This window comes from Lissotriton vulgaris, chromosome 2_2 (genome assembly GCF_964263255.1).
Source record: "Lissotriton vulgaris chromosome 2_2, aLisVul1.2, whole genome shotgun sequence".
NCBI classification, from domain to species: Eukaryota; Metazoa; Chordata; class Amphibia; order Caudata; family Salamandridae; genus Lissotriton; species Lissotriton vulgaris.
The window spans coordinates 189,595,999-189,621,025 of record NC_141688.1 but is presented as its reverse complement, the minus strand read 5'-3'; the positions used below and the strand labels follow the sequence as shown (position 1 = coordinate 189,621,025).

Here is a 25,027-nt window from a genome sequence, read left to right as displayed (position 1 = left end):
AAAGTGCACATGTACACAACATGGACCCTGGTATTCCCAAATCATTTCGGGGTAGCAACCAGAAACCTGCACCAGTCGCAGTTTTTCCACATATAATCCTAGAAAATGCTCTATTTATTTAATTTTGCATGCGATAATATACACAACTATATTCTTGCATAAACAACGAGCCAGTGGAAATGAACTTGTTGTTTTTCTTTCCTTTTTAGTGCGAGCATTCGAGACCTCTAGCATATACTTTAGTATATACTTTAGTATACATACTTTAGCATATACTTATATGTGTATGTACTTTGTGGGCTTTGGAGATCAGCCCTAGGACTTGTCTGCTTCCTCTTAGGGACTATTTTTTCTGTTCAACTGCCTCTATTTAACTGTCTTGATAGAAAACGACCAGCAGAGGTCAGTAAAATACCCCAATTGCTTTCTGCTGAGGGGCTTTCTTTTTTATTTTTCTGGCAAATGTCTCTATTTAACTTTCTTGATAGATAACGACCAGCCGACATCAGTAAAATACCAGAATCACTTTAGCGGTCTCTAGATTCCAGTCCATAGAAATTGTTTTCCATGAGTACCCGTAGACAATATTTTTTTCAAATCTTGTATTTTCAGTGGTATGACCACCGGGGGCCCTAATTTTATATTAAAAACAGCTTTGCACTATACCATCATCCACTGAAAGTCAATATTTCTCTCCATGTGTTCCCATACCTGGCGTGTCACTCAGTTTGGTGCTTACTTTCCCTCCATGTTAAAGAACAGTAGATGTTTCAGTACCCATGCTAATGTGCTGCATAGCTAAAAACATATAAGGTCCCAAAGGGAAGACCAATTGCATTGCAAATACTTGTTTACTCAAAGTAACCTCTTGTGTCATACTCCACACAGGTCTAGGAATTGTTAACTTCCCTTTCCGTCCCTGACAAAGAAATGTTGTCTATTACCACATCCAGGTTGTAAAGGGTTTGGAAAATGGCTTGAGAATACCGCCAAATGTATATGTTTGTGGGTGCGCACCACAACCCAGTACAGGCCCACACTGAAACCTCCCTTCACCACTCACAGGAGTAGCTTTACTCCCATAGAAACCTCCGTGGGAGTAAATCTATTTATGAATGCAAAACCATCAGTGGTGGTTTTGCACTCGTAAATCTATCTATTTACATATATAAATATAAATACTTAATATCCAAAAGAATGGAACCCCATACCCTTCCTACACCTCTATATAGTTGAATGAAGATGAAGCCAGTAGGTCCTGATGGTGTATGCACATGCTGCCAGGTGGGACCAGACTCCATTCCAGCTTTCCTGTGTGAGCAGACTCACCACAGGAAGCCTTGTCAACCTCGGGCTCTGCAGTTTCGTTTCTTGGAGCTGGTCTCCAGATGTTTCCTAGGGTCATAAACCACTCTTAGCAGAGTGATCTAAAATCTCCTGGATACGCTCTGATGCTGAAAGACAGAAAAGACCAGCGGCTGTAGCTTCCACTAGTACACCTCCACAGCCGCAGGATGTGCGTTTTATAATATCATTCTTTGCAGACTAACAGCCAGATACATCAAAAGGTTTTGCCCATTCTGTGTCTATGTGAACATGTGTGGATGCACATGGCCCTCAGACCCTATAATAATGACATCCCAATTACCACATCCAGACAGAATCAGTACCTAATGGAGAATTCTTTGCACATGAATTGATTTCCTTAGTGACTTTTTTTATAGGGCACAATAAGTAATCAGTTTGATGCAGGGCCGGACTGGCCGTAGCAGGCACCGGGCATTTTTTCGGTGGGCCGCCAGGGTGAGGGGCGGTTTTGGGCCTCTGTGGGCCGCTTTTGCTACCCGGGCCGACAATAACGGACCCCTGTAACAAAATCGGCCAAACACGGTCCTGGCAAACAGCTCAGCCGCACCCCCCCCTGACCCGCAGGGGTGCCGGCCGAGCAATTTGCCAGGTCCGGGTTCGATTCCCAGTCCGGCCGTGGTTTGATGGCTACTTTTAAAATAGTTTTATTTTTATATTTTTAGCGACAATTGTAATGTTCTAATTACCTGTACAATAAAACCAACCTAACCTAAGATCCCAATAACATTGCTCCAGAGGCCAAACTGATGTCATAGGATGCTGAAAGAAATTTCTTGTCCACCTGTGTCATGATTGTTACAGAACCTACTAACGAGTAACGAAGCAAATGTCTCCCTCCACAGCTACCGCAGCCTGTGCTCCTGTGTAGTTTAAAGATAAGGGAGTTAGGAATTATAGTGTCCAAGCAGGAGTATGTTAATGGAAAATCTCAACTCACCTCTGTGTTTCATAGAAAGATCTCAACTTCATTCGGGAATTCAAGACATGTATGTGATCCAAGGGGATTCTAGTGCCCAAAAGGCCTTCGTGTAGGAAAGCATTTTCAGATAGAAGCTCTTATGTATATCTCTTTGAAACATCAGGCGTCTAGTTCTGGTGCCACTTTCAGAAGGAAATCACAGCAAAACAATTGATGACTGGCTGCCATCCCTGGTACCCATCGCTATCCGGCCTACATTTTCAACATAGGAACGTGCTAGGGTATGTCAGTGTCTGGCAAAGCCCTTTCTGTGGAGTGGCTGATAGGGAGATCATTCAGAAAATACATTTTATTCGTTTTTTAAAAAATGTTCCAACAAATGACAGTCCCTACCAACTCAGAAGTATATCTCTGTCGCAGTGTGCTGGCAAGTGTGCCATGAGTGCTTAAGTAGCTCTAAAGAGACCAAAATCCTTATGAACACCTATGACAGCATAGGTGTTCATAGGGATTTTGGTCTCTTTCCACCTGGACATAATTCTGGTATTTTGAATATGGTTTAGGTAATGTATGTGCCACTGACCTCTTCCTTTTGAGGCTCACCTGTCTTTCACAGTTAAAGGCATGCTCTTTAGAAAGTGCGAGTGCATACAAACAGGCACGCAGAAGGGCCCTATGCAAATGCACAAGTTCACGACATGGCACCTGGAATCATATATTCATTCATTCTGCACACTTGAAGACACCTATTACTAGCTAGCAGTCCACCTGCAGCCTGATTGGGTAAATGGAAACATTTCCTATATTCATATTTCCACGACAGTTCCACTCATCCACTCTCTCGGTCTTTGTTTTCTATTCTATTCCTGAAGCAAGTTTGCCTGACCAGCCAAGCATGCCAGGTTGCCTCCAGCTAAAAGGTTCCTGAGACTCATCATTATTATAAAATATTGATGACTCAAAGGTGTCTGTCTGTTTTCAGATCAACTGAAATACTAGCGCACACCCAAACATGTATAAAACATTCCCATATTGGATAGCAACCGGTTTGCCGCATCCTCTGTCTGAATAATCTTAGACATGGGTTCAAAATGGCCAATCGAGACATCAAGTACTGCCCTGTGGCTGGTCTGACAGGTCAGTGTGTAGACCATTTTTGGGCAGTTTGTGGGCCTGCTTTATAGTCTGCTTGGACGTTTTTTACTTTGGATTTCCCTGATAATATAGCAAACATTGCCTGCAGTAGCTATAATCCATGCAGTCTTCCATACTTAGCAAAACACTTGTATAACGTACCTATATAAGTCCACAACTGCAAACAAGGGACATGTTTTTTTACCTTTCTAATTAACTGTATCTATTGCAATGCATCTAGTAAACACCCATGGTTACACCACATATATATATATGTCTCTCCCCAAAAATATATAAAAAATGTTAATGTAAAATATTCTAGTCGTAAAATCCTTATTTAATCATCGTTTTTTAATAGATGCAATTTATGTTTTCATAGCTAAAAATGGGGTTCCAATGAGACTTTGCAGCAATTGGTCAATGACTTCTTCCCTTCATCAACATCTTAGTCAATGGTCGTAGAAATTCTTCCTCACATATTTGTACCTGAGAGTGTAACACACCTGAGACTTTCGAAAGCATTGTGACGTGCCTTCTGGCTACGAATTCACTGCAGTGCTATTGAAAATATTGGTTTCCCCATATTGAGCCCATAATTGTTGGGATGATAAATCTGTCTATTGCAGAAGCGAAAGCCCAATTGCCCTTAAATGGTTTGATGGTGCCAGTCCAAAAAAACCTAACCTGGCTTCTTTTCTGCTTTGTAATCTGTTACCACACTAGGAGTTCTAGCGAAGGCTCTGGCTTCACAAACGCAGACCCATCCTGTCAAAGCTTCCGTCTCCCTATACACCTAATTCAGACACAAATATGGGGAAAAAAAGAGACCCCACTGCCTTTTGGGACAATACTGTACACATAGCAATGATTGGGGCTTTTAGAGACCTTTGATATGGTGGAATGCTCAGTCCTATTACAAATTTTGTCCACATATAAAATGTTTGTTAGACCTGACATTTTTGAACTGGTATTTCCCTAAACCTTTTACCTTCACCCCCTCTTTGCTGAGTTTTTTTTTGTTTGCTGCTAACCAGTGCTAAAGTGCCTATCTTTAGGACTCAGTTCACATTACCACTAGTAACCAGCACTAAAGTGCTTGTACTCTCTCCGTCAAACATGGATACATTGGCCTACGCCAAATTGACACATTTAAATTACTTATAAGTCCCTAGTAGACAGTATTACATGTACCCAGGACCTGTAATTGAAATGCTACCAATGGGCCTGCAGCACTCATTGTACCAACCACTACAGTACCACCTTTTGCCAGATCTAAAAAACAATTTCCCTTTTAATACTTCTAAACCACCCCTAAGATAAAGTCTAAAGGCTCATTGTACAGCCCTTAGTTTTAAATTGTCCTGGCAGTAAAAAACTTCTTAATGTCGTTTTTCACTGTTGTGTAGACAGTCTCTCACGTTCACTAACTCTGGGTTCCACAATTACATTTAATAAGAAAATGTAGTGTTGTGCGCTATACAATCAAATGAATTGTAATTTAAAATTCTCTTTTACTAGTGAAGTTGAATTTTGAAGTTACAATTCAGACCATGCCATGTTTAGAATTTTGGCCTTTTCTTGTCCCAACCAGTTGTGCCTTCTGCCAGTGTCCTGGGCCACACAGCTGTGAATTGGTGTGCACTTTGGGGTTTGTGCATTGCCTCCAGACAGTAACACACAGATGGCCTAGGTGTCAACAGGATAGTCCATCCTGGCAGGATGACTGGAAGGGATAATACCCAACCCCACTTACGCTCAAAGTGCTTGGCCTCCTGCACGCACAAACACGCCTGACACCAGGCCTGCCCTACCTTTTGTCATCCTCAGACAATTTGGAGCCTTGGCAGGGGAAGACCTTTCCAGAACCTGATCTGGGAGTAGAGCAGGGAGTCCCTCCCCACAAAGGCTGGCACCAGGTATAAATATTGGACCTCCAGGGCCATTCATCAAAACACTCCAGGACCTGTGATTGAAAATGACTGTCCTGCTGCTTGTGGGTCTGCCTTGCTGTCTGAGAAGACAGATTGTACCTGCTTTTCTTCATCCCCAGCTTTCCATACTGACTCCCAGAGTGACCTTCGGTGAGATACAGGTACACAACTAACTACTCAGGTCTCCCTGCAACTGTCCAGCTGACCTACTGTAACTGGATCTGCATGGACCTGCAAATGGAGCAGCCTGAGTCCTGCTACTGGCCTTTGCTGGAGTGAGGTCTGATACCCAAGAGGTGCCTCCTAGGTCTTGGACACTTGGTTGGCATCAGTGATAGCTCCTCCAAAGAAATAATGTATATCCTGTAGTGTGGGCTCCTCGCAGAAGTAAACAGGCCTGTTCACGCAGAGACTGTGCTGCCCGTGACACAGTCGCGGCCAGTACAGGAAAGAGCAGAGGGGCAACGGGAGTCGATATACGATGGGATAGGGAAAATAATAAATAAATAAACAAATAAAACCCCTTGCCCCACCGCGATGGGATGCCTGGCTTTCATCTTGGGAATGCCCAGTAGGGGTTATCTCGCAGGGAAAAGCCAGGACGGGTTCCCAAAGCAAGCGCCTTGAGACCTTACGGTGAAAAGGCGCTATATAAGAACGTATGATTTACGATTTATTTACGATGAAGGACCAGCATTGACCCGAAATGCATTAAGAAATGGATGACTGATATTATTGCCACCAAGGAACCATTGGAAAAATGGCAAAATGGAAACAATAAATCTCAAAATGAAAATGTGATTATAGATTAAGTGTTTATTATTTGACTTAAATGTGGAAAAACGTCAGTTTTCTTTACCCCGCTCCGTGCTCGCGTCGGCCAAGCACTACCTCCCGGGTGCTGTGCACGACCAACGGCCGATGCAGCTCGCCCACTGCGTAGAAAGCCCGCACCGCGGGTGAATGTCCGCTGCGGTAAATGGGTTAATAAGTGCTCCTGTCAGTTGGGCAAGGTTTTTTCTCTCCTGACACTCTTGTTTGTATCGTTCACACAGGGCCTGTGGACATGGCGCAACGACAGGGAAGCAGAGGAAATTTAGCAAACCACCGTCACTAGAAATTTTGCACACTGCGTGCACTGGAGCATTATTGAATAATTGCCCTTGTACTTTTCACCACAGCAACAACTGATTTTGATGACTGCCAACACGAAGCAACAGCAGCGCCTGTCCATTACCCCTGACCGGCTCTAATACAACAATGAGATTTGTGATCGGACTGTACAGGTTATTTCTAGGCACTAAGGGGCAGATTTACAAGCCCCCTGCACCTCTTTTACGCCGCCGTTGCTTCACTTTTTGTGACGCAGCGGCAGCGCAAAAGATGCGCCATGGTGCAGGGTATTTACAACGTGACGCATCTCCCAGATGCATCACGTTGTAAAGCCCTGCGCCAGAAAGAGGCGTTCTATCGCAGGGGGGGCGTTCCGGCTCAGAAATCTACAAGATTTCACTCAGTCACTTTTGGGGCCATGCTGCGTCAAAACCCTGCGCCTGCTTGAAGCAGGTGTAAGGATTGATGCAGCATTGTGGAGATAGGGCCCCCCAGACAACTGCTGGACTCCAGCAATGCACCGCTTTTACGGCACAGATGCGTGACGCATCTGTGCCGTTTTTGCCCCATGGTGCGCCGCATTGTAAATGCGGCGCATCCAGGGTGGCGTAGCTGCGGGGCACAATAACTGGCGCATCCCTGCTGATATGCAGGGATGCGCCAGTTATTGTAAATCTGCCCCTTAGTACCTGGATAAATGTCAGAGTGCCAAAATCAGGCTATGTCTGTAAAATGTAATTATTTTATAGACGTGTTGTACCTAAACGAGGAAGAAGAAAGGCACATTTTACTTCTAAGCACTTTATTATGTGCATCTTTACAACAGCGCATCACACGAGAAGCGTCACTGTGAGCCAACATAAATTGCTCTTGATTGGCTCTTTAACTGTGAAAGAGCTGTACCAATTTGCTATAAGCGGTTGACTTTCCTGCCATACATAGATTCTCGCCTTTGGAAAGGACAAGAGAGACAGCAATCACAAGGACAGCGGTAGAGCTGCCTTCGCCAGCTCTTTCAGGTCACACTGACCCACACTACATTCTAGCGTGCAAAGCTATCCCTTATTATGCTGTTCAGTCAGATCAGAGATACCTGCCAAATTGCTGTACACATATAGCTGTACACAAAAATGTAGATACATAAATAGCGGATTAATTTTCACATGGGCAATTAAATGTGGATTAAATAAAGAATACACTGCCTTACTTTGCATTCTTTGTTGTCGCATCCTTCTGCGTCGAACATTTTTGTAGGGGGGCCTATGAGCAAACCAACTTAGCCCTAGTTAATAAATAAATAACCAGGTTTGAATATCCTTCCTGAAAACCGTTAGTGTAGGCAGCTTCGGTAAGCTATTCCACAGTTTAATGGATCCTGATAAGAACCCCCCCCCCCCCCCCCCCCCCCCCAGTTTGCCCAGCGGCTTCTGAGTAGTTGCATGAGGTTTGCCGCTGCTGAACGAAAGAGTCTGGGGAGTACCATTTCAAGGACTGCTACAAAAACTGCGGGTCTGTTTTAAGAAGCGCCTCATAGGTGATACATAAGGCCTTTACCTTGATGCGAGTTCTTACCGGAAGCTAGTGCAGATTTTGATTTTCCTTAGACACAGATTAGAATTTTGGGCTGCCCAGGAGAAGCCTGGCTGATGCGTTCTGCACAGTAACGGAAAGGAGAACTGGCCGGGGAAGGCAAAGCTGGACCCAATGGGAGCCCAGGACACATGCCACCCGGAGGAGGAAAGCCCCCCCCCTCAAGGTTCAAGCCCGCGAAATGGGGCGACCTGGATTGGTCGCCCCAGGGCAAGCTACGGCCTCCCCAATCAGGGGGCAAGCTGATAAGCGGCAACGGGGGATAAGAAGGGGGCGCAAGGCTCTCCAAGCACACACTCCCCCCTCGTGGTACAGGAAATTAGAATCCCACCCACCCACTCCAGAGAAAAGGCAGGTGTTGCAGCAGTAGAGGTGAAGTGGAAGAAACCCTAGAAAGATAGACACATGAGACACATTACTAGAGGTAGATGTGATGCTCCAGCAGGGTCCTACAGATGCCTCACGGCAGGGGTACCATAGGAGTGAGATGTCGGTACTCAGCCTCAGGTTGGATAGATGAAGTGCTCTCGCAGGGTCCTTGGGATGCCGCACGGCAGGGTCCCGGAGGAGCTGGGAGGGACCAACAAGGGGGCGAAGGCAAGCAGGATGGTACTTGCGGCCCGGTCATGTCTGGACGGTCACCCACCAAGTGTGTTTGTCATAGCTTTGAAATCTTTACTGCTATATTCAGTACAACTACTGCACAAACTAACTTTGAATTACTACCACTCTTTCAAAACTTGAAAAGCATGACATCTCCCAATGTTATGCCACTACTATGTCTTAACAGCATGGACTGTACTTCTGCTACTTAGGGGCAGATCTACAGGAAACTGTCGTAGTGCGGTGCCGCAAGTCATTTTGCGTCGCCGCGCTGCGTTAGTTTTGAAGCACAGGGATTCAACATTTTTTCAACAATCTGTCGCATAACTTCCCCCTGCGCTGGCGCACAAACTGCTGCCATGCGCCAGTACCCTTGCACCATGGTGCAAGGATGCCTGCGTAGTGGGGAGATTGTTTTGTGCAGGAACGGGCACGTTCCTGCACAAAAACAATCAATTGTGGTGATTTCCTCTTCCAATGCGTGCTGTAGAATTCAGCATGCACTGAAAGAGGAAAACACGAGGAGAAATGAAAACATTTCTCTTCGTTGCACCACGCTACGCTATCCCTAGGGTGGCTTAGTATTCTGAGGCATTTCCAGATTTACGAATTCTTATGAATCTGGAAATGCATCAGTGGACATGGGTGTTGAGTGGGAACACCAACAACAACACCCATGTCATGCCACTCACACGCAAAGTGTTGCATGAACAGGGGCGATATTTACAAGCACAGTTTAACCCCTTCGATGCGGCCGCGATTCCCCTGGTGTTCTGTAAACAGCACGAACAGGGGCGGGCCGTGACGAACGCCAGCCGTCATCAGCACACGAGCACCGTAGTGCATGACGGCTGGGGTTCGTCATCAGCATGGAAGGGGTTAAGGCACGCAGGGTGACTTTACCTGTTCTTGTAAATATCACTTAGCAGTCGGCGCCCCTTAGTTTCTCAAAAGTTAACAACCATTCACCCTGTCTGCACACATGAATGTCTTCAGTTCAATAAACTAATGTTAGGTCATGATTGGCATTTACTGCAGCAACTGAGCAGAGCAAGAGAGCAGAGCAGCAGTAGCGAGAGTGCAAGCAGATGGTTTGGTCATATTGCTCTCTGGGAGCATGTTGCACGTGGGAGGTCCTGCTCGCTGCAGCCTCTGAAGGGTACACTTTGTTCACCCGAGCAACAACTGAACACACATTCAGCCAAGTTCGCCTTATTGTGCGGAGATGAGTGATGAATGAGCCAGGAACCATAGTACAATCACTGGTGCTGCAGACTCAAGGCCCTATGCCTCTTTATGTAGGTGGCTTGCTATGTAATGTACACCCCCAATGGGAATGATGAAAGGGGACGACGGAAAACATTTAATGTAGGAGAGACCAGGACCCCTTTTTAAAGCTAAGTATTTGACTCACCATTCTTTGGTGACCATTTTATTACATTTTTTAGGTTTACGATTCTTATGCCAAAATCTGCAAGATATTCAGGATTGCCTCAAGCCATCTGCAGACACTTTCGACACTACGCGCCATGATATCGAGAAGATATCACTCCTCTTATATTTATATCTTCGTCGTAAAACAAAGCCGAAGGCAGGAAAATTCATGTAAAAAGTTATGGTTTGCTGTTATATTCGAAGCTGAACATTGCGAGATAAAACCACAAGTGATCAGATCTGTTGCTTGAATTTAATTGCAATCTGCTCGGAAAAATGTTTCTCAGTTTTTCAATACATCAATTAACGATGTTAATGTTTTTGATTTCAACCAAATACCAGTGGCTGTATCTGGAATTAATATGCTTGCTCAGAGGAGCGCTTGAGTGCCTGTTATCAAGTGCTTCCACTGTTTAAAAGATTCATTTAACTCGGAATTGCTCCGAGATAATGCATGTAGGGCAGACATCCCAAGACACAGTGCACAGTGACTCCCTTTCTCTGCAGTGACGCGTGACTGCCTCTCTCTGCAGTGACGAGTGACTGCCTCTCTCTGCAATGAACAGTGACTGTCTCTCTCTGCAATGAACAGTGACTGTCTCTCTCTGCATGGAACAGTGACTCCCTCTCTTTGCAGTGAACAGTGACTGCCTCTCTCTGCAGTGAACAGTGACTGTCTCTCTCTGCATTGAACAGTGACTCCCTCTCTTTGCAGTGAACAGTGATTGCCCCTCTCTGCAGTGAAGAGTGACTGCCTCTCTCTGCAGTGAACAGTGACTTCCTCTCTTTGCAGTGAACAGTGACTGCCTCTCTCTGCAGTGAACAGTGACTGCTTCTCTCTGCAGTGAACAGTGACTCCATCTCTCTACAGTGTAGAGTGACGGCCTCTCTCTGTAGTGAAGAGTGACTCCCTTTCTCTGCAGCGAACATTGACTGCCTCTCTCTGCTCTCTCTCCAGTGAACAGTGACTCCCTCTCTCTGCAATGAAAAGTGACTGCCTCTCTGCAGTGAAGAGTGACTCCCTCTCTCTGCAGTGAACAGTGACTCCCTCTCTCTGCAGTGAACAGTGACTCCCTCTCTCTGCAGTGAAGAGTGCAGTGAAGAGTGACTGCCTCTCTCTGCAGTGAGCAGTGACGCCCACTCTCTTCAATGAAGAGTGACTCCCTTTCTCTGCAGTGAACAGTGACTCCCTCTCTCTGCAGTGAACAGTGACTCCCTCTCTCTGCAGTGAAGAGTGCAGTGAAGAGTGACTGTCTCTCTCTGCAGTGAGCAGTGACACCAACTCTCTTCAATGTAGAGTGACTCCCTCTCTCTGCAGTGAACAGTTACTCCCTCTCTCTGCAGTGAACAGTGACTCCCTCTCTCTGCAGTGAAGAGTGCAGTGAAGAGTGACTGCCTCTCTCTGCAGTGAGCAGTGACGCCCACGCTCTTCAATGAAGGGTGACTGCCTCTCTCTGCAGTGAACAGTGACTCCCTTTCTCTGCAGTGTACAGTGACTCCCTTTCTCTGCAGTGCAGAGTGACTCCCTTTCTCTGCAGTGAACAGTGACTCCCTGTCTCTGCAGTGAACAGTGACTCCCTTTCCCTGCAGTAAACAGTACTCCCTGTCTCTGCAGTGAACAGTGACTGCCTTTCTCTCCAGTGAAGAGAGAGTGCCTCTCTCTGCAGTGAAGAGTGCAGTGAAGAGTGACTCCCTCTCTCTGCAGTGAACAGTGACTCCCTCTCTCTGCAGTGAAGAGTGCAGTGAAGAGTGACTGCCTCTCTCTGCAGTGAGCAGTGACGGCCACTCTTCAATGAAGAGTGACTCCCTCTCTGTGCAGTGAACAGTGACTCCCTCTCTCTGCAGTGCACAGTGACTCCCTCTCTCTGCAGTGAAGAGTGCAGTGAAGAGTGACTGTCTCTCTCTGCAGTGAGCAGTGACACCAACTCTCTTCAATGTAGAGTGACTCCCTCTCTCTGCAGTGAACAGTTACTCCCTCTCTCTGCAGTGAACAGTGACCCCCTCTCTCTGCAGTGAAGAGTGCAGTGAAGAGTGACTGCCTCTCACTGCAGTGAGCAGTGACGCCCACTCTCTACAATGAAGAGTGACTGCCTCTTTCTTTAGTGAACAGTGACTCCCTTTCTCTGCAGTGAACAGTGACTCCCTTTCTCTGCAGTGAACAGTGACTCCCTTTCCCTGCAGTGAACAGTGACTCCCTTTCTCTGCAGTGAACAGTGACTCCCTGTCTCTGCAGTGAACAGTGACTCCCTTTCCCTGCAGTAAACAGTGACTCCCTGTCTCTGCAGTGAACAGTGACTGCCTTTCCCTCCAGTGAAGAGAAAGTGCCTCTCTCTGCAGTGAAGAGTGCAGTGAAGAGTGACTGCCTCTCTCTGCAGTGAGCAATGACGTAAACTCTCTTCAATGAAGAGTGACTCCCTCTCTCTGCAGTGAACAGTGACTCCCTTTCTCTGCAGTAAACAGTGACTGCCTTTCTCTCCAGTGATGAGAGACTGCCTCTCTCTGCAGTGAAGAGTGCAGTGAAGAGTGATTGCCTCTCTCTGCAGTGAGCAGTGATGCCCACACTCTTCAATGAAGAGTGACTCCCTCCCCCTGCATTGAACAGTGACTCCCTCTCTCTGCAGTGAACTGTGACTGCCTTTCTCTCCAGTGAGGAGAGACTGCCTCTATCTGCAGTGAGCAGTGACACCCACTCTCTTCAATGAAGAGTGACTCCCTCTCTCTGCAGTGAACAGTGACTCCTTCTCTCTGCAGTGAACAGTGACTCCCTCTCTCTGCAGTGAAGAGTGCAGTGAAGAGTGACTGCCTCTCTCTGCAGTGAGCAGTGACGCCCACTCTCTTCAATGAAGAGTGACTCCCTCTCTCTGCAGTGAGCAGTGACTCCCTCTCTCTGCAGTGTACAGTGACTCCCTCTCTCTGTAGTGATCAGTGACTCCCTCTTTCTGCAGTGAACAGTTCATGCATGAACTCTTTTCTCTTATTTCAGAAGTATGTGCTGTAGACACAGCAAGTGCATAAGAACAGGAACAAGGCCCTCTTTTGGACACCATTCATTGTGATACCTCAGTATATGTAACGTTCTCAAGTTCTCTATTTAGGTTGAAAAAACTGCGGTTCTTCTAAAAATGTATCATTTTCTCAAAATGCTTCATTTTCTCTTTGAAGGGTACCATCCAGGATGTGAAGATTATGCTGGTGCCCAATGCATACATCACACAGTGCCCGAATCTGAACCGCAGTAAGTAGAAATTTCTTGAGACAAGCATGCTGATATTGATGCATTTTTGGGCAAGCGCCAGACTACAATTCAAATAAATCATGTGTACAGATAGTTGAGCTAGATCTACCTACCAGCTGGTGTTGTTGATGCTCTACAGGTTACTCTAGCTTCCTTAACAAACAGCTCAATTTTCCATGGCGAGTTAGATACATTGTCCTTTCTCTCTGCATGATGGACATTGGTGTACATAAGGAGATCTGCTTGTACAGGAATGGTTCTGTTTGCTAACAGCGTCAGATCACTATGGGCCAAAGCCTGTTTTAGTCCAGGAGGGTGAAAGCCAAACCAGATTTTCAAGATAACAACTAACTATGTAAAGAGTTCCATTCAGGTTCATTGTTTGTTGTTTCAACTTCCTGAGAACATGCTATTCATCTTGTTCACCTGCACTATCATATGAATCTAAACAACTAAAATACTGATTTGATCTTCAGTGGCAGACGCTTGTTTTGAGCATTGGAGTTAAGTGGGACACAAATACACAACAGTCGCATCCATGCATTCACGTTCAGATACACACAACAGTTCACAACAGGCACTCACAAATACACATACATTCATATATTCACACACACGGACATACACCAATTATTAAAAAACATACAACTTACCAATTGCAGCGCCCGAGGAGGGAAGCCTCGATGGTTCTGGACAATTGGGACTGCCACCTCCCCTCATTGCATGACCTTAGGTGCCAGCGGTCCAATAATAATCACAGAGTGGGATGGCAATCAGTTGCTGACCCCACCCCACTCTGTGATGAGGTGACAGTGATAGACACTCATTCCTGGCTCCTTCAAGGATCAAAAGACAGTCGCAATCCTCCAATATGCAGACAACAAAGTCTTGTTAAGCCAAAGCCCAGTGGGATTACAAAGATCAATAAACCACCTGGCATCCTATCTGGACTCGGAACAGCTAGAGATAAACAAAGAATAAATTCTTCGTCTGGTTGACAGAAGGAATTTAAAGTTCAAATGGAGGGTAAAGGGGGCCCACGTGGAAGAAAAAAGTGCATACAAATATCTGGGCGTGATAATCGGGCAGGGCACAAGTCACAAAGAACACAAAATGTCCCTCAAAGCAAAGACTCAGTCCCTGATCTACGCTTATAGATCCTTGCGTAGACTGCCCTAATCATTCGCACTTCTTAAAAGTAATGGCTGCACAAATCCAACCAAGTTTGTCATACGGCCTTGTTCCCTGGTGTGGCAAAGATTCACATTTCCTGAATGAATTGCAGTCAAAAATCTATAAATCAGTTTTTTGACTTGCCAAAATCTGCCTCGCCCGCCCAGGTACGACTGGATTTTGGGCTTCAGGATCTTAAATACAGGTCAATGAGCAACTTCATTAAATTCTGCCACACCCTCCGGTTATCCGAAGAGGATACTCTAAATAGACTCTGCTGGGATAAAGTAAGGTCACAGAACAAGCAAGAATCTCCAGACTCTTGGGGGAGTTATCCGAGTACATCCTTGGCCACTTTGGAACTCCAACCAGCTTGGGATAACAAGACGGATCGAGCATCCTTTAATAAAACCGTGAACGCCGCAAGCAAAAAGAAATCTTTATTGGAAGATAAATTTGCGCTCACAAAGAGACGGCATGGATGGACAGTCATGAATTCTTACAGGTCTCTAAAGCCACAAGCCTATTTATTTTATCTGCCTATTTCAGTTCCTTTTTAAAGACGTGCTTTCTAAAGTTCAGGATGGGGGTGCACGTCTCCGAGGACTTATCCCCCTCTTGGGCGTCAGATTTTAACTCAGAACGTTGTCACTTATGCGGATTCCAAAAGGAAACTTTGGCCCATTTGCTGTGCGCCTGTCCAACCATGCTAACCCAAAGGAGACAATATCTAAAGACGATTTTTATCAACCAGAACATTCGCTTAAGCAGAAAGCAGTAATAAGCTGGCTGGAGGGCTCGTCATGTATCTTGTCTTGCCGAGGAGTCAAATTCATGAGACTAGTGAACAGCTGCCTATTGCAAGCGGATGATCTCTAATTGATATTGCATGTAATGTAACCCCATACTTTTAATTTGATGGTACATCATTTTTAATCTTTTCTGCTGTAACTTGATTTATAAATAGTTTTAGAATGATTTTTATAATAATAAAATTTTACACACTTGAAATGTACGGGAATCAGAGGACAGATGCAATTATGATTGCTTGCATAATGTCACGCTCAGCTGTTTGTGTAGATGAAGCTCACTTATTTTATGCAGTGGGGTATTGTAATGATTTTAATTAATCAAACAATAAACATTAAACTTGCAACTTGAAACTTGGATCAAAAGCAGACACTCAGGTCTTAGTCTATCTGTGACGCTCCACCTTGTAATGAGGAAGAGGACCTCGAGGCCCTTTGCCAAGCTTATGAGGCCATGCCTACAGGGCTATAACGTCCTCAGCCTGGCAAAGTTCAACCCAAGCAGCTGGTCACCTGCACATTTAGCGCGTGTATAGAACCTGGCTGCCTGATCTGAACAAAGAGAATGTCTACCAGGCTGACCTTTGCTCAGCCCGACACTCTTTATGTTTGCAGAAAAGTGGGAAGTTGGGTCCCATCGGCCCTAAAGGATGGACTGCTGATGAGGATTTCCTCTGGAACATAGAATTAATTTCAGCCACTGGTAATTATTCAGGGCTGCATCCCAGTCCCCATTATTTTGCACACCATGTAACCTCACTCTGTACCAAGACATATGCAAATCAGTCTTTACCTTGCTCCAATAGGAACAGTTCAGCCAGGTATTCCCCGAATAGGAACACCAGCTCCCAAGACCGGTTTCGTAGTGGTTGGGGCTCTTTAGTCAGGTGTATCTTTGTTCCAGTGGCAGAGTAAGAAAGGACCTATGTCTGGGCATACTGTTCATACATTGTGCCTCACACTGTAGTATATAAAAAAAAGTGATGTGTGAAATTCTTTAAATTTATTTTAGCCACTGGTAATTTTAGGGGCACATCCCAGTCCATTGTTATTTTGAACACCATTCCACCTAATTTTTGGATCCAGTCACAGTTGCCTGTGTTCTGTTTCAGGGAGGACCTGGCCTCACAATTCTCGCTAGACTGTTCCTGTTGCAGCAGGGTCATGACTGATTTGCACATAGCTCAGTCAAAACTAAGTTGGCATATTATGTATATATCGATGGACTGGGATTGCGTCCTGAGTAATTACCCAGTATATCACTTTGTTGTGCAAGTTGAATTTTTCCCTAATCAGGCCAATTTATACATATAAACCTATTTTTGCAACATATTTCTGAAAATGGTAAAAATATAACTCAAATATATTTACCACTCATTTTCAAAAATCGCGTGGGGTTTTACCCCCACACCGCGGAATTAGCCCCACGTGGAAGGGGTTAAAGAGCCCAGAAGTTTATATTTTGCGTCCCAGTTAAAAGGAATCATATGGTAACCCATTGTATGGATACACGAACCACAGATGGAATTCTAAATAAACAATTTCCTTGGAATTCCTGATAGATCCTCAACAAGCTGCCATTCCGGTATGGGATGTCCATAGAGCTTTTAAAGCCAGATGAATTCATCACAGATGTCCAGGGTAATCAACATGTATTCACCTATCTTCTGACAATAGTTAACCTAGGACCTTTGGCTAATCCCACAAATATAGCAACTTTAACCACTAGGCATCATTAAACATTATCTCAAGATGCAACCATGCTACACTAAAATTCTTACAGACCATAAGTGCATTGAGGGGAGAAAAATAAACATTGCAGCAACCTTTGATGCTATCCTTATGTAGAGCAGAAGAGTTCAAAATAGGTCCAGAAGAGACCTATTAAAGAAGATGTTCAGGATATCAAATGCAATAATATTACATGTGATGTTCTAAATAAAATTGATTATCAGATAATGAAATGCAGACGGAATATGACCATCTTGGGCCTACTTTTGACATCCCTGGTCCAGAAAGGTCTATTAAAAGGGGAATGTTGACTATATAATGGTAAATTGGTCAAACCTTTTTTAAGATCTAGAATTAATGTTTTAATTGCAAATCAAGAGAAATATTCTCAATAGCTGGATTTTTTAACATTTATATTTATTTTTTTATTGAGCATGCCCCACCTGCAGTGATTTCTTGAGTCTGGTCCAAGGCATCATGGATCTGCAGGAGCTCTTGGCTAAAATGACAGCAAAAGTAGGTACCAAATACAATAATTTCAATTACTGTTAAGTGTTTCCTTTATTAATCAATGCATGAGAATTTGTAAGGACAGATGTGAATTGTATTTAACCTTTCCTTTCTGTTAATATGTTCTCTTTCTTGATACTTAATTGGTCAAGGAAGGAATGTGATAATGAGTATAAGCATTTAGTTTTGATTTGTTATCCAAAACTGTTTTACCTACTTATGTATCTTACTTCACATTCTAAGTACTGTCAGATCCCCTTTCTACTCATTTGTATGCTACTGTTTTAAAATCGCCAGCTGCATTCTGATGACACCTGGATTTGTAATACGGAAACAACACAGTACCCTAGTTTGTGCCAGAGGAAACGTGAAACTGTTTATCTAGGTACTATCCCAAGCATAAGCACAAATGAAAGTGTATGCTCAGTAGAGCATGTAGTACACAAACTTGGAGTATAAGGTCCCCAGCTGCTCTACGTTTGCCTGAAGGTGCTCCCTGAACCCCATCGGAGTGGTCCCTCAGGACCCCCCATGATTTCTCCCTCTCTTGTGGGGGCAACAAAGCTGCTACAGCTGATAGGGGGAATGATGCCCCGGCTGCAAGATAAATATTTGTACATGAGCACCCCCAAATCCAATTTTGAAGGGAGCCTACGAAAGCCTTCACAATGATGGCACTATCTCTGACTCTTTAGAAATGGCAGTTGGGCACTGAATATGCATTAACATAGTATTTTTGCTTTTGTACTTGAAGAGTTTTTTTGTAGGGATTTTGTTTTTGGGCCTTATTGAGATGTTGGTGTATCAGGTCCCGCTGTTGCTTTTTGACGGTCTTCCTGCCCGCCGACTTGGATGTTCGCCCACTTGATTTAGATGTTGGCGTGTCCATGGGCAAAGGAGTGCCACAGTCCCGCTGCCTCCACCAGGAATGTTCGTCCACGCTGATGGCACCATAGACAGAAGTGCCTGGCGTCAGGACTCCTGCCGAGCTGAGAGTGATGTACCTTTCTGTCGTGGCTGTGGCAGTAATCCTGCCTACTTTGAGTTGGAAAAATCAATGAAAATGAGGTAAAAACGTACCTTTTTTCCTGCTTCCATTTCTTTCATGAACCGCATCGTCTAGGGCCCTCCTTTGCTACTCCCACTCCAGCCCAACACCAAATGACTTCGCTGTCCGGAGTTCTATTATAAGGTACTTGGACAGTTGTCCTACTATATGTTGTTTGTTGTCAATTGCTGTAGCCTCGTGTATTTCCGCATTGCTCTTACATACCATATTTTTCTTTGGTGTAATGCAGAAGTGTTTATTTTCCTACTTACCAAGGTAAATGGAACACACCTGTATTTACACTTAATAAAACAAACCTTTGCAATGCAATAGGTCTCACATTATTGAATGTTTGAGCTAATAGCATTGCATGAATATTTACAATGCCAATAGGTCAACTGTTCAGTACTGCAAAACGTATTACATTGCAAAAGCTAGTTAAATTTTGATCTTACCTCCGGATCCCATGATATTCACTCCGGATCTCATGAAGGCCCTACATTTTCCCCATCAAGATAACGACATGAATGGGCGCTACATTTGCATGTGATGGGAGGGGGAAATATGTGCCAGGGAGGAGTCAAGAGATGGAAAAAGCTGGCCAACCCCAAAAAATCAATTGGTGATGTCCGCTGGAAGGGAGCAAGCACTGAAGGCTGGACATATGGACAAGATTAACCAACCAAAGTAAAGGAATTTTAAAAAGCAGCCCAACTAGCCAACCAAAAGCGGTGGGCGTGCTGATAGTCATAGATAACCCATATACCAAATACAGCATGCGTCCCAGAGCAGCACATGAGCTGCCCGGTCTCAACCTTAAAAAATATTTATGTGGGGCTTGGGGGTGTAGTGCTAGTAGTGCCTGTGGGTGGGAATTCAATAGTGTATGTATGTAGTGTGAGTAGCATTCATTTTGTAACACAAATGGACATAAAACATTGCCTACATATGTTTTTCTAGCAGACATGACGTGTATATACACATTAATACGTTTTACTTACCAGCCACTACTCCACCATAACTCAGTCCATCAGTAGTCCACCGCTAGTATACTGATAGTACAACAGGAACATCTAAATCGGCTCGGCGCAAACCCGCCGGCCTGACTGAGTAGTTAGCCAGCAGAGAAGCCTACTGTCATGGCAGTGTACTGTCTAGTGCTTCACCTCTAAATACAGCGGGCGGACTGCCGTCAGTTTGACGAAGTACTTTGAACCACCGCTGCAGGCGACAAAGGTAGTCCCATCGAGATCTAAAGTAGGCCTTTAGTGTTTTAGATCAAAATGGAAAACTTATCTTCCAATATATGTCTCTTAACTCACTTTTAGCTGCTTTTTTGTTCATTTCAGAGACTTTTTTGATTGAAATTTACACCGGAATGGGAAACTCTTCACTCTACACTCTGAAGCTATGATTCACAAACCATTTGAGGATGAATATTACTAGTGAGAGAAACTGCAGCGAGGCACTATAACTGTTGAGAGGCCTAAGCCCTGACAAAGCTGCAGGTTAACCAAACCACGGCGAAACACGTTGGCACAAGGGATTGGAATGTGTTGAAAATAAAGACAACAACTACAAGAGCCCCACTGTTTATTTTGAGAAAATTTGCTTTGTGTATAATTTTCATAACTTAGACTATATTTGTGCTTGTGTGCTCCAAAAAACCTATTATTTAGACTCAATAGACTTCTTTTAAGAAACATGTGAGAAGTTGGCCTGGTATATAATGCTCACTAATTCTTAGTGATCACTTTGTACCATGCCAAGCAACCGTTATGATGATGGTTGTAATTCAACCTTGTAGACCAGTTATCCTAGTGGAAACGTGGACAAAGCAGTCTTAGGCTAAACTCTGAAAGGCATGTGAAGCCAGCTGTATTACCACACACAACCCCCTTGAATACCAAATGAAAGGGACACCACACAGATATATATTGAAAATATATATTGATTTATTAACTATAAAATCCCCTGGACTTTTTATGAGCACAGAAGCACAAGCGTTTAAATCACAAGACAGTTTAAAATACACAAAAGTTGCACAATATGGATGAGCCCTAGGGGCCACCTAAACCATATACTAAGAAAGTGGTATAAGAGATACCAATTAGAAAGGAAACAGGCCTAGGGCCTTGGGAATCGCTGGAGCTATTTGAGACTAGCAATGATTAAGTCGGGAAAGGCCCGCGGGACTCAGGTGCAGTGTCTAAAGTGCACGCACTTCTCAATGTAAAGTCTATGGTGCGTAAAAGTTACACAAAGTTAGTAAGTTAGGAACCTTGCGAGTGACCTACAGAGCTGAAACTTAAGACACAGGCCCTTGAGATGTGTACCAGTGTAGGAACACCGGCGGAGCTGAGTTACCTCACCCACAGGAAGCGGGTGCACAGGGTCGAAGTAGTGTCGGGTTTCGTCACGCTGGTCAATGGTGCTTGGAGCTGAAGATGCTGCAGGCGGCTTGATGTGAAGAGTTCCGGTGGATCCAAGGGTGAATCTGAAGATGTGAAGACCTGAAAGCAGAGGGGAAAATGTTCAAAGTCACAATCCAGTGACTACCGTGGAACCAGATTGGAACCAGGCGATGTTGGGTGCAAACAGGCGTTGTCGGCTAGCTTCTCTCTGCAGCCATGTGGACACCGGGGGTCGAGGACGTCCAGGAGTCGGTCACGAGCTGTCCCACGCAGGCTTCTCGCTGTTGGCGGTGTCGGCAACTTGATCGGAGCAAACAGGCCTTGGCTAATGCAAGCCACGCAGGAGTTGAAAGATGCTTAACACTCAGACCAGCAAGGTCAGAGCGAGTGCTCCTTTTGACAGGAGCTTGGGTAGGTCTGGAGCAACCAGACCTGCTGTGTAAATCGTCGGTTTCGTCGCCAAGATGGCCGCTGACCACGTGGCTAGTGGCCGGGATGGCGCGTCGAGTGGCACAATGCAAAAGGGCCCCACGCAGATCGTGGAGATGCTGGAGGGCTGATCTTCGGTGCAAGGACTGCTCGGTGGTGGGGGTTCTCAGTCCCTAAAGCACAATGTCGAGGATACCTCAGAAGCTGCGCAGTCAGCTTTTCGAGTGTCTTCCAAGAGGTCCGGTCCCACGTCACTCGGTGCCTCCACGGGTCCCTTCTTTGCAGGGACTGTGGATCGGGCTCTGAGAGGTCTGGGAGTCTGGTTCTTGTTGGGCTTTGGGCTCGGGCTCGGGCGGGAGGCGGCGGCAAAGCAGACGTCGAGTTGCTGGTTGGTACCTGTGTTCACAGGGTGGCCACTCCTAGGCCACAAGGGAGATTCTCTTCAGTCTTCTGAGCAGCAGAATGTCGAAGTCCAGTCGTCTTCTTAGTTTCAAGTTGATTCAGGATGATCTGCTGTGCAATGGCACTGCTCCCACTCTTATTCCCAATCTGAGGGGTTGATCACCTACTAGGTCCCTCCTCTGGGAGGAACCAGGAAGGGGGGCGGTTACACCCCCTTTCCTTTGTCCAGCTCCTCGCCAGGCCTGGGTCTGGAAAGTCCCAGGACCGGTTTGGACTGGCTTATGCACGGGGACACCTTGTGTGCCCCGGGCATGTCTCAATCTATTCAGCCCTGTCCTACCCAATACACAAAACCCTGTCTGGGGTTGTGCTCGCACCTCCCAAGGCAGGAAACCCTTTGTCCAGGCCTTCCTCGCTGGAAGGACTCCCAGCAGCAGGAGGCCAGACTCGTGTCTGTGGTGGCAGCATCCATTTTGTGATGCTGAGGCTCTGGTTAACTTTAACCGGGGTTAAGGCTACACACATGTCGTGTCCCTCTAGAAGGGTGGAATGCTATCCCCGTCGACAGAACTGTTGAGGGGATAGTATTCCAATTCGTATGACACCTTACTCGACATGTTTTGATAAAGCCAAACCAAAGATAGCATATAACCGCGAGGATTATAATGCACTTAAGAGTATATGGTATGGCAATATCCCAGAACAGCTTAGGGAGTGGTTCCCGACAGCTGCAGACAGGCTCAGCTCATGCTAGAGCACCATCTCACATGTAACCACGCACTCTGCCCCCAGGATTGCAGGGGCCTTCCATAGGAATGGCTTACAGGTTAACATGTGTCCAGTTTAAGGTTAGATATAGGGATACTATATCTAAGTAAGAGGTGATTACACCAACTTACCCCAGCTGAGTGATCAGCCAGTTGTGTCAAATCTGGAGGCCAGGCCAGGGGTGGCACAATACGTGCTGCAGCCCCTGGTAGGCCTTGGATGCACCTATGCCCTGGGTACCTAGGGTACACTGTTACAGGGGCCTATAAGGTGAACCAGTTCCAATTATGTTATGCACCTAGGGTTCATGGAGTCCATTTTAAGGAGAGAGCAATCAGCCTGGGGCCCTGAATAGCAGGATCCCAGGCCAACTATGTCAAAAACCAGCTAAACACCAGGCAAAAAGTTTGGGGGTAACCATAGTCAGATATCCACCTTCCTACAAAACAGACTTGAAAAATTCCGAGCCCAACACTAGATGAGTATAAAGTGCATGTGACTCTACAGCACTATACTCTACGAATAAATGCTTGTAAGGTAAGAAGAAGTTTCCTTTGCTACTCTTTTACTATGCCCCCCTTGGCAGATCGTCATAATGCTAAACATAACAACATGATAAATGTCTCCTAAATTTATAATAGCAAATCAAAGATTGTTTACTTCTCTTGCACTTTGCTCTTTTTATCAGATCTTGTTTAAATCTGATACCAGTCATTTGGTCTAACTCAGTTATAGCCTGTGACATGCCATACAGATGCATCAACGTTATGAGCAAATGAATGTCGTTGACCTTCTACAATAAGTGTGGGTCCCCCCATGACGGCTTTACATTCACTCTCTGTATCAAGAGAAAGCTACACATAATTAGTGCCTACCAAGGGTCATTCAACTTCATGAAATTATGAGATTTAGAAAACCAATGACTTAATTGACAGAATTCTATGACAAATGTGATTCTTCTCATTTAAGTCTGCCCCCTTACCAATCTGCACTAGCCTTTACATACCAGCAGAAAACAAAAGAAGCTCATAGACTGCTATATGTCCTGTGATGTCACCTATGAGTGGCACAGTTATAAGTAAATAAACTATTATTTTATATTGTTCTTAATACCATGAGTATACCAACCCACCTAAGCCTGAGATACATTTCTTTCAAATGTGTCAAGGGATGCTAAAGTAAAGGGCAAATCAGATATCGTCTTTGCAACTTTCAACAACTCTCTAAGTTATACTATTTTAATGTCCGGGCAACACATTTTTCAAATACTGATCTCCGAAAGAGTGCTGAAAACATTTACATAAAAAAACAAAAAGAAAGTATTCTGAGTGAAGTTTTTGTGTCATACAAAGTGTGGTATAAACGCGTATAGCGTTTTTGCTGTAGAGATGAGAAAAAATGCCGACGATAACTAAAATAGGAAATGCATCTTTGAGGACTCCCTAACTTTTTCCCCCATTCACGGATCTGCAAAAAACATCACATTCTGAAATGTATCTAGTTTGACGTGGAACATTCCAAATCTCATATGTAGGTTAAGGTTTAAACCAACCATCACCAACACATAATCACAGTTTCTAAAAAAATATAACTTTTAAGGAAAATATTTAAGATGGGATAAAATCAAGAAAACGAATAACCATATAACACAAAAAGAAACCAGTTAACCCCAGGGGGTTTATAGATAAACAGAAAGGGAATCATATTTGAATGTGAACCCTACCGTAAAGTCAACTGGGATATTCTATGAAATCCAGTTTGTGTAAATAAAGCACGCACAATTACCAGAGGGTGTCAAGGTGCTGGGGGCCGCCAGAAAGATTAGGGGCCAGATGTAGGTAATTCCCATTTACCGATTCTAAAATGCCGAATTTTACTGAAACTGTACTTCAGAATCGGTAAATGGGATGTAGATAAAGATGAGGTACATTTTACCAAATCGGTAATAGTCGGTATAACAGATTCGTTAAATATCGATTCGGTTTATCAAATCGGTAATTCCCAATCATGCCTATGTGCCAGTAATCCCATAGGAATGAATGGGAATTACCGATTCGATAAATACAGAATCGGTAAATACTGATACGGTATTTACCAAATCTGTAATAGGGGGACCATTTACAAGAGTGGCACATTGACACCCTGTTGCACCCCTCAATAGTGCATGGGTGGACATGTGGCACACATACATGCCCTAAGGGCATGTATGTCTGCCACATGTCACTTTAAAAAAAGCAAATAATTGCTTTTTTACAGGTGTTCGGTATTTACCACCAACTTGCAGTTTGTGGTAAATAACGAATCCATAAATGACAAATGCACTCACTTGAGTGCTCCCTACATGAAGGTTTCGGTAATGTACCGAATTGGCATTTTAACAATTCGGTAATTTACTGATTCCTTAAATTACCGATTC

At 44.7% G+C, this 25,027-nt stretch overlaps 1 protein-coding gene across 1 annotated transcript in view; it reads left to right on the top strand.

Moving 5' to 3' along the window:
* Positions 1-25,027, top strand: part of NELL1 (neural EGFL like 1) — a 3,816,074-nt gene that overhangs the window by 860,659 nt on the left and 2,930,388 nt on the right. The window contains exons 6-7 of the mRNA XM_086959505.1: positions 13,255-13,327; positions 17,474-17,556. Coding sequence (XP_086815631.1) covers positions 13,255-13,327; positions 17,474-17,556 — 156 coding nt within the window. The remainder of the gene's footprint in view (positions 1-13,254; positions 13,328-17,473; positions 17,557-25,027) is intronic.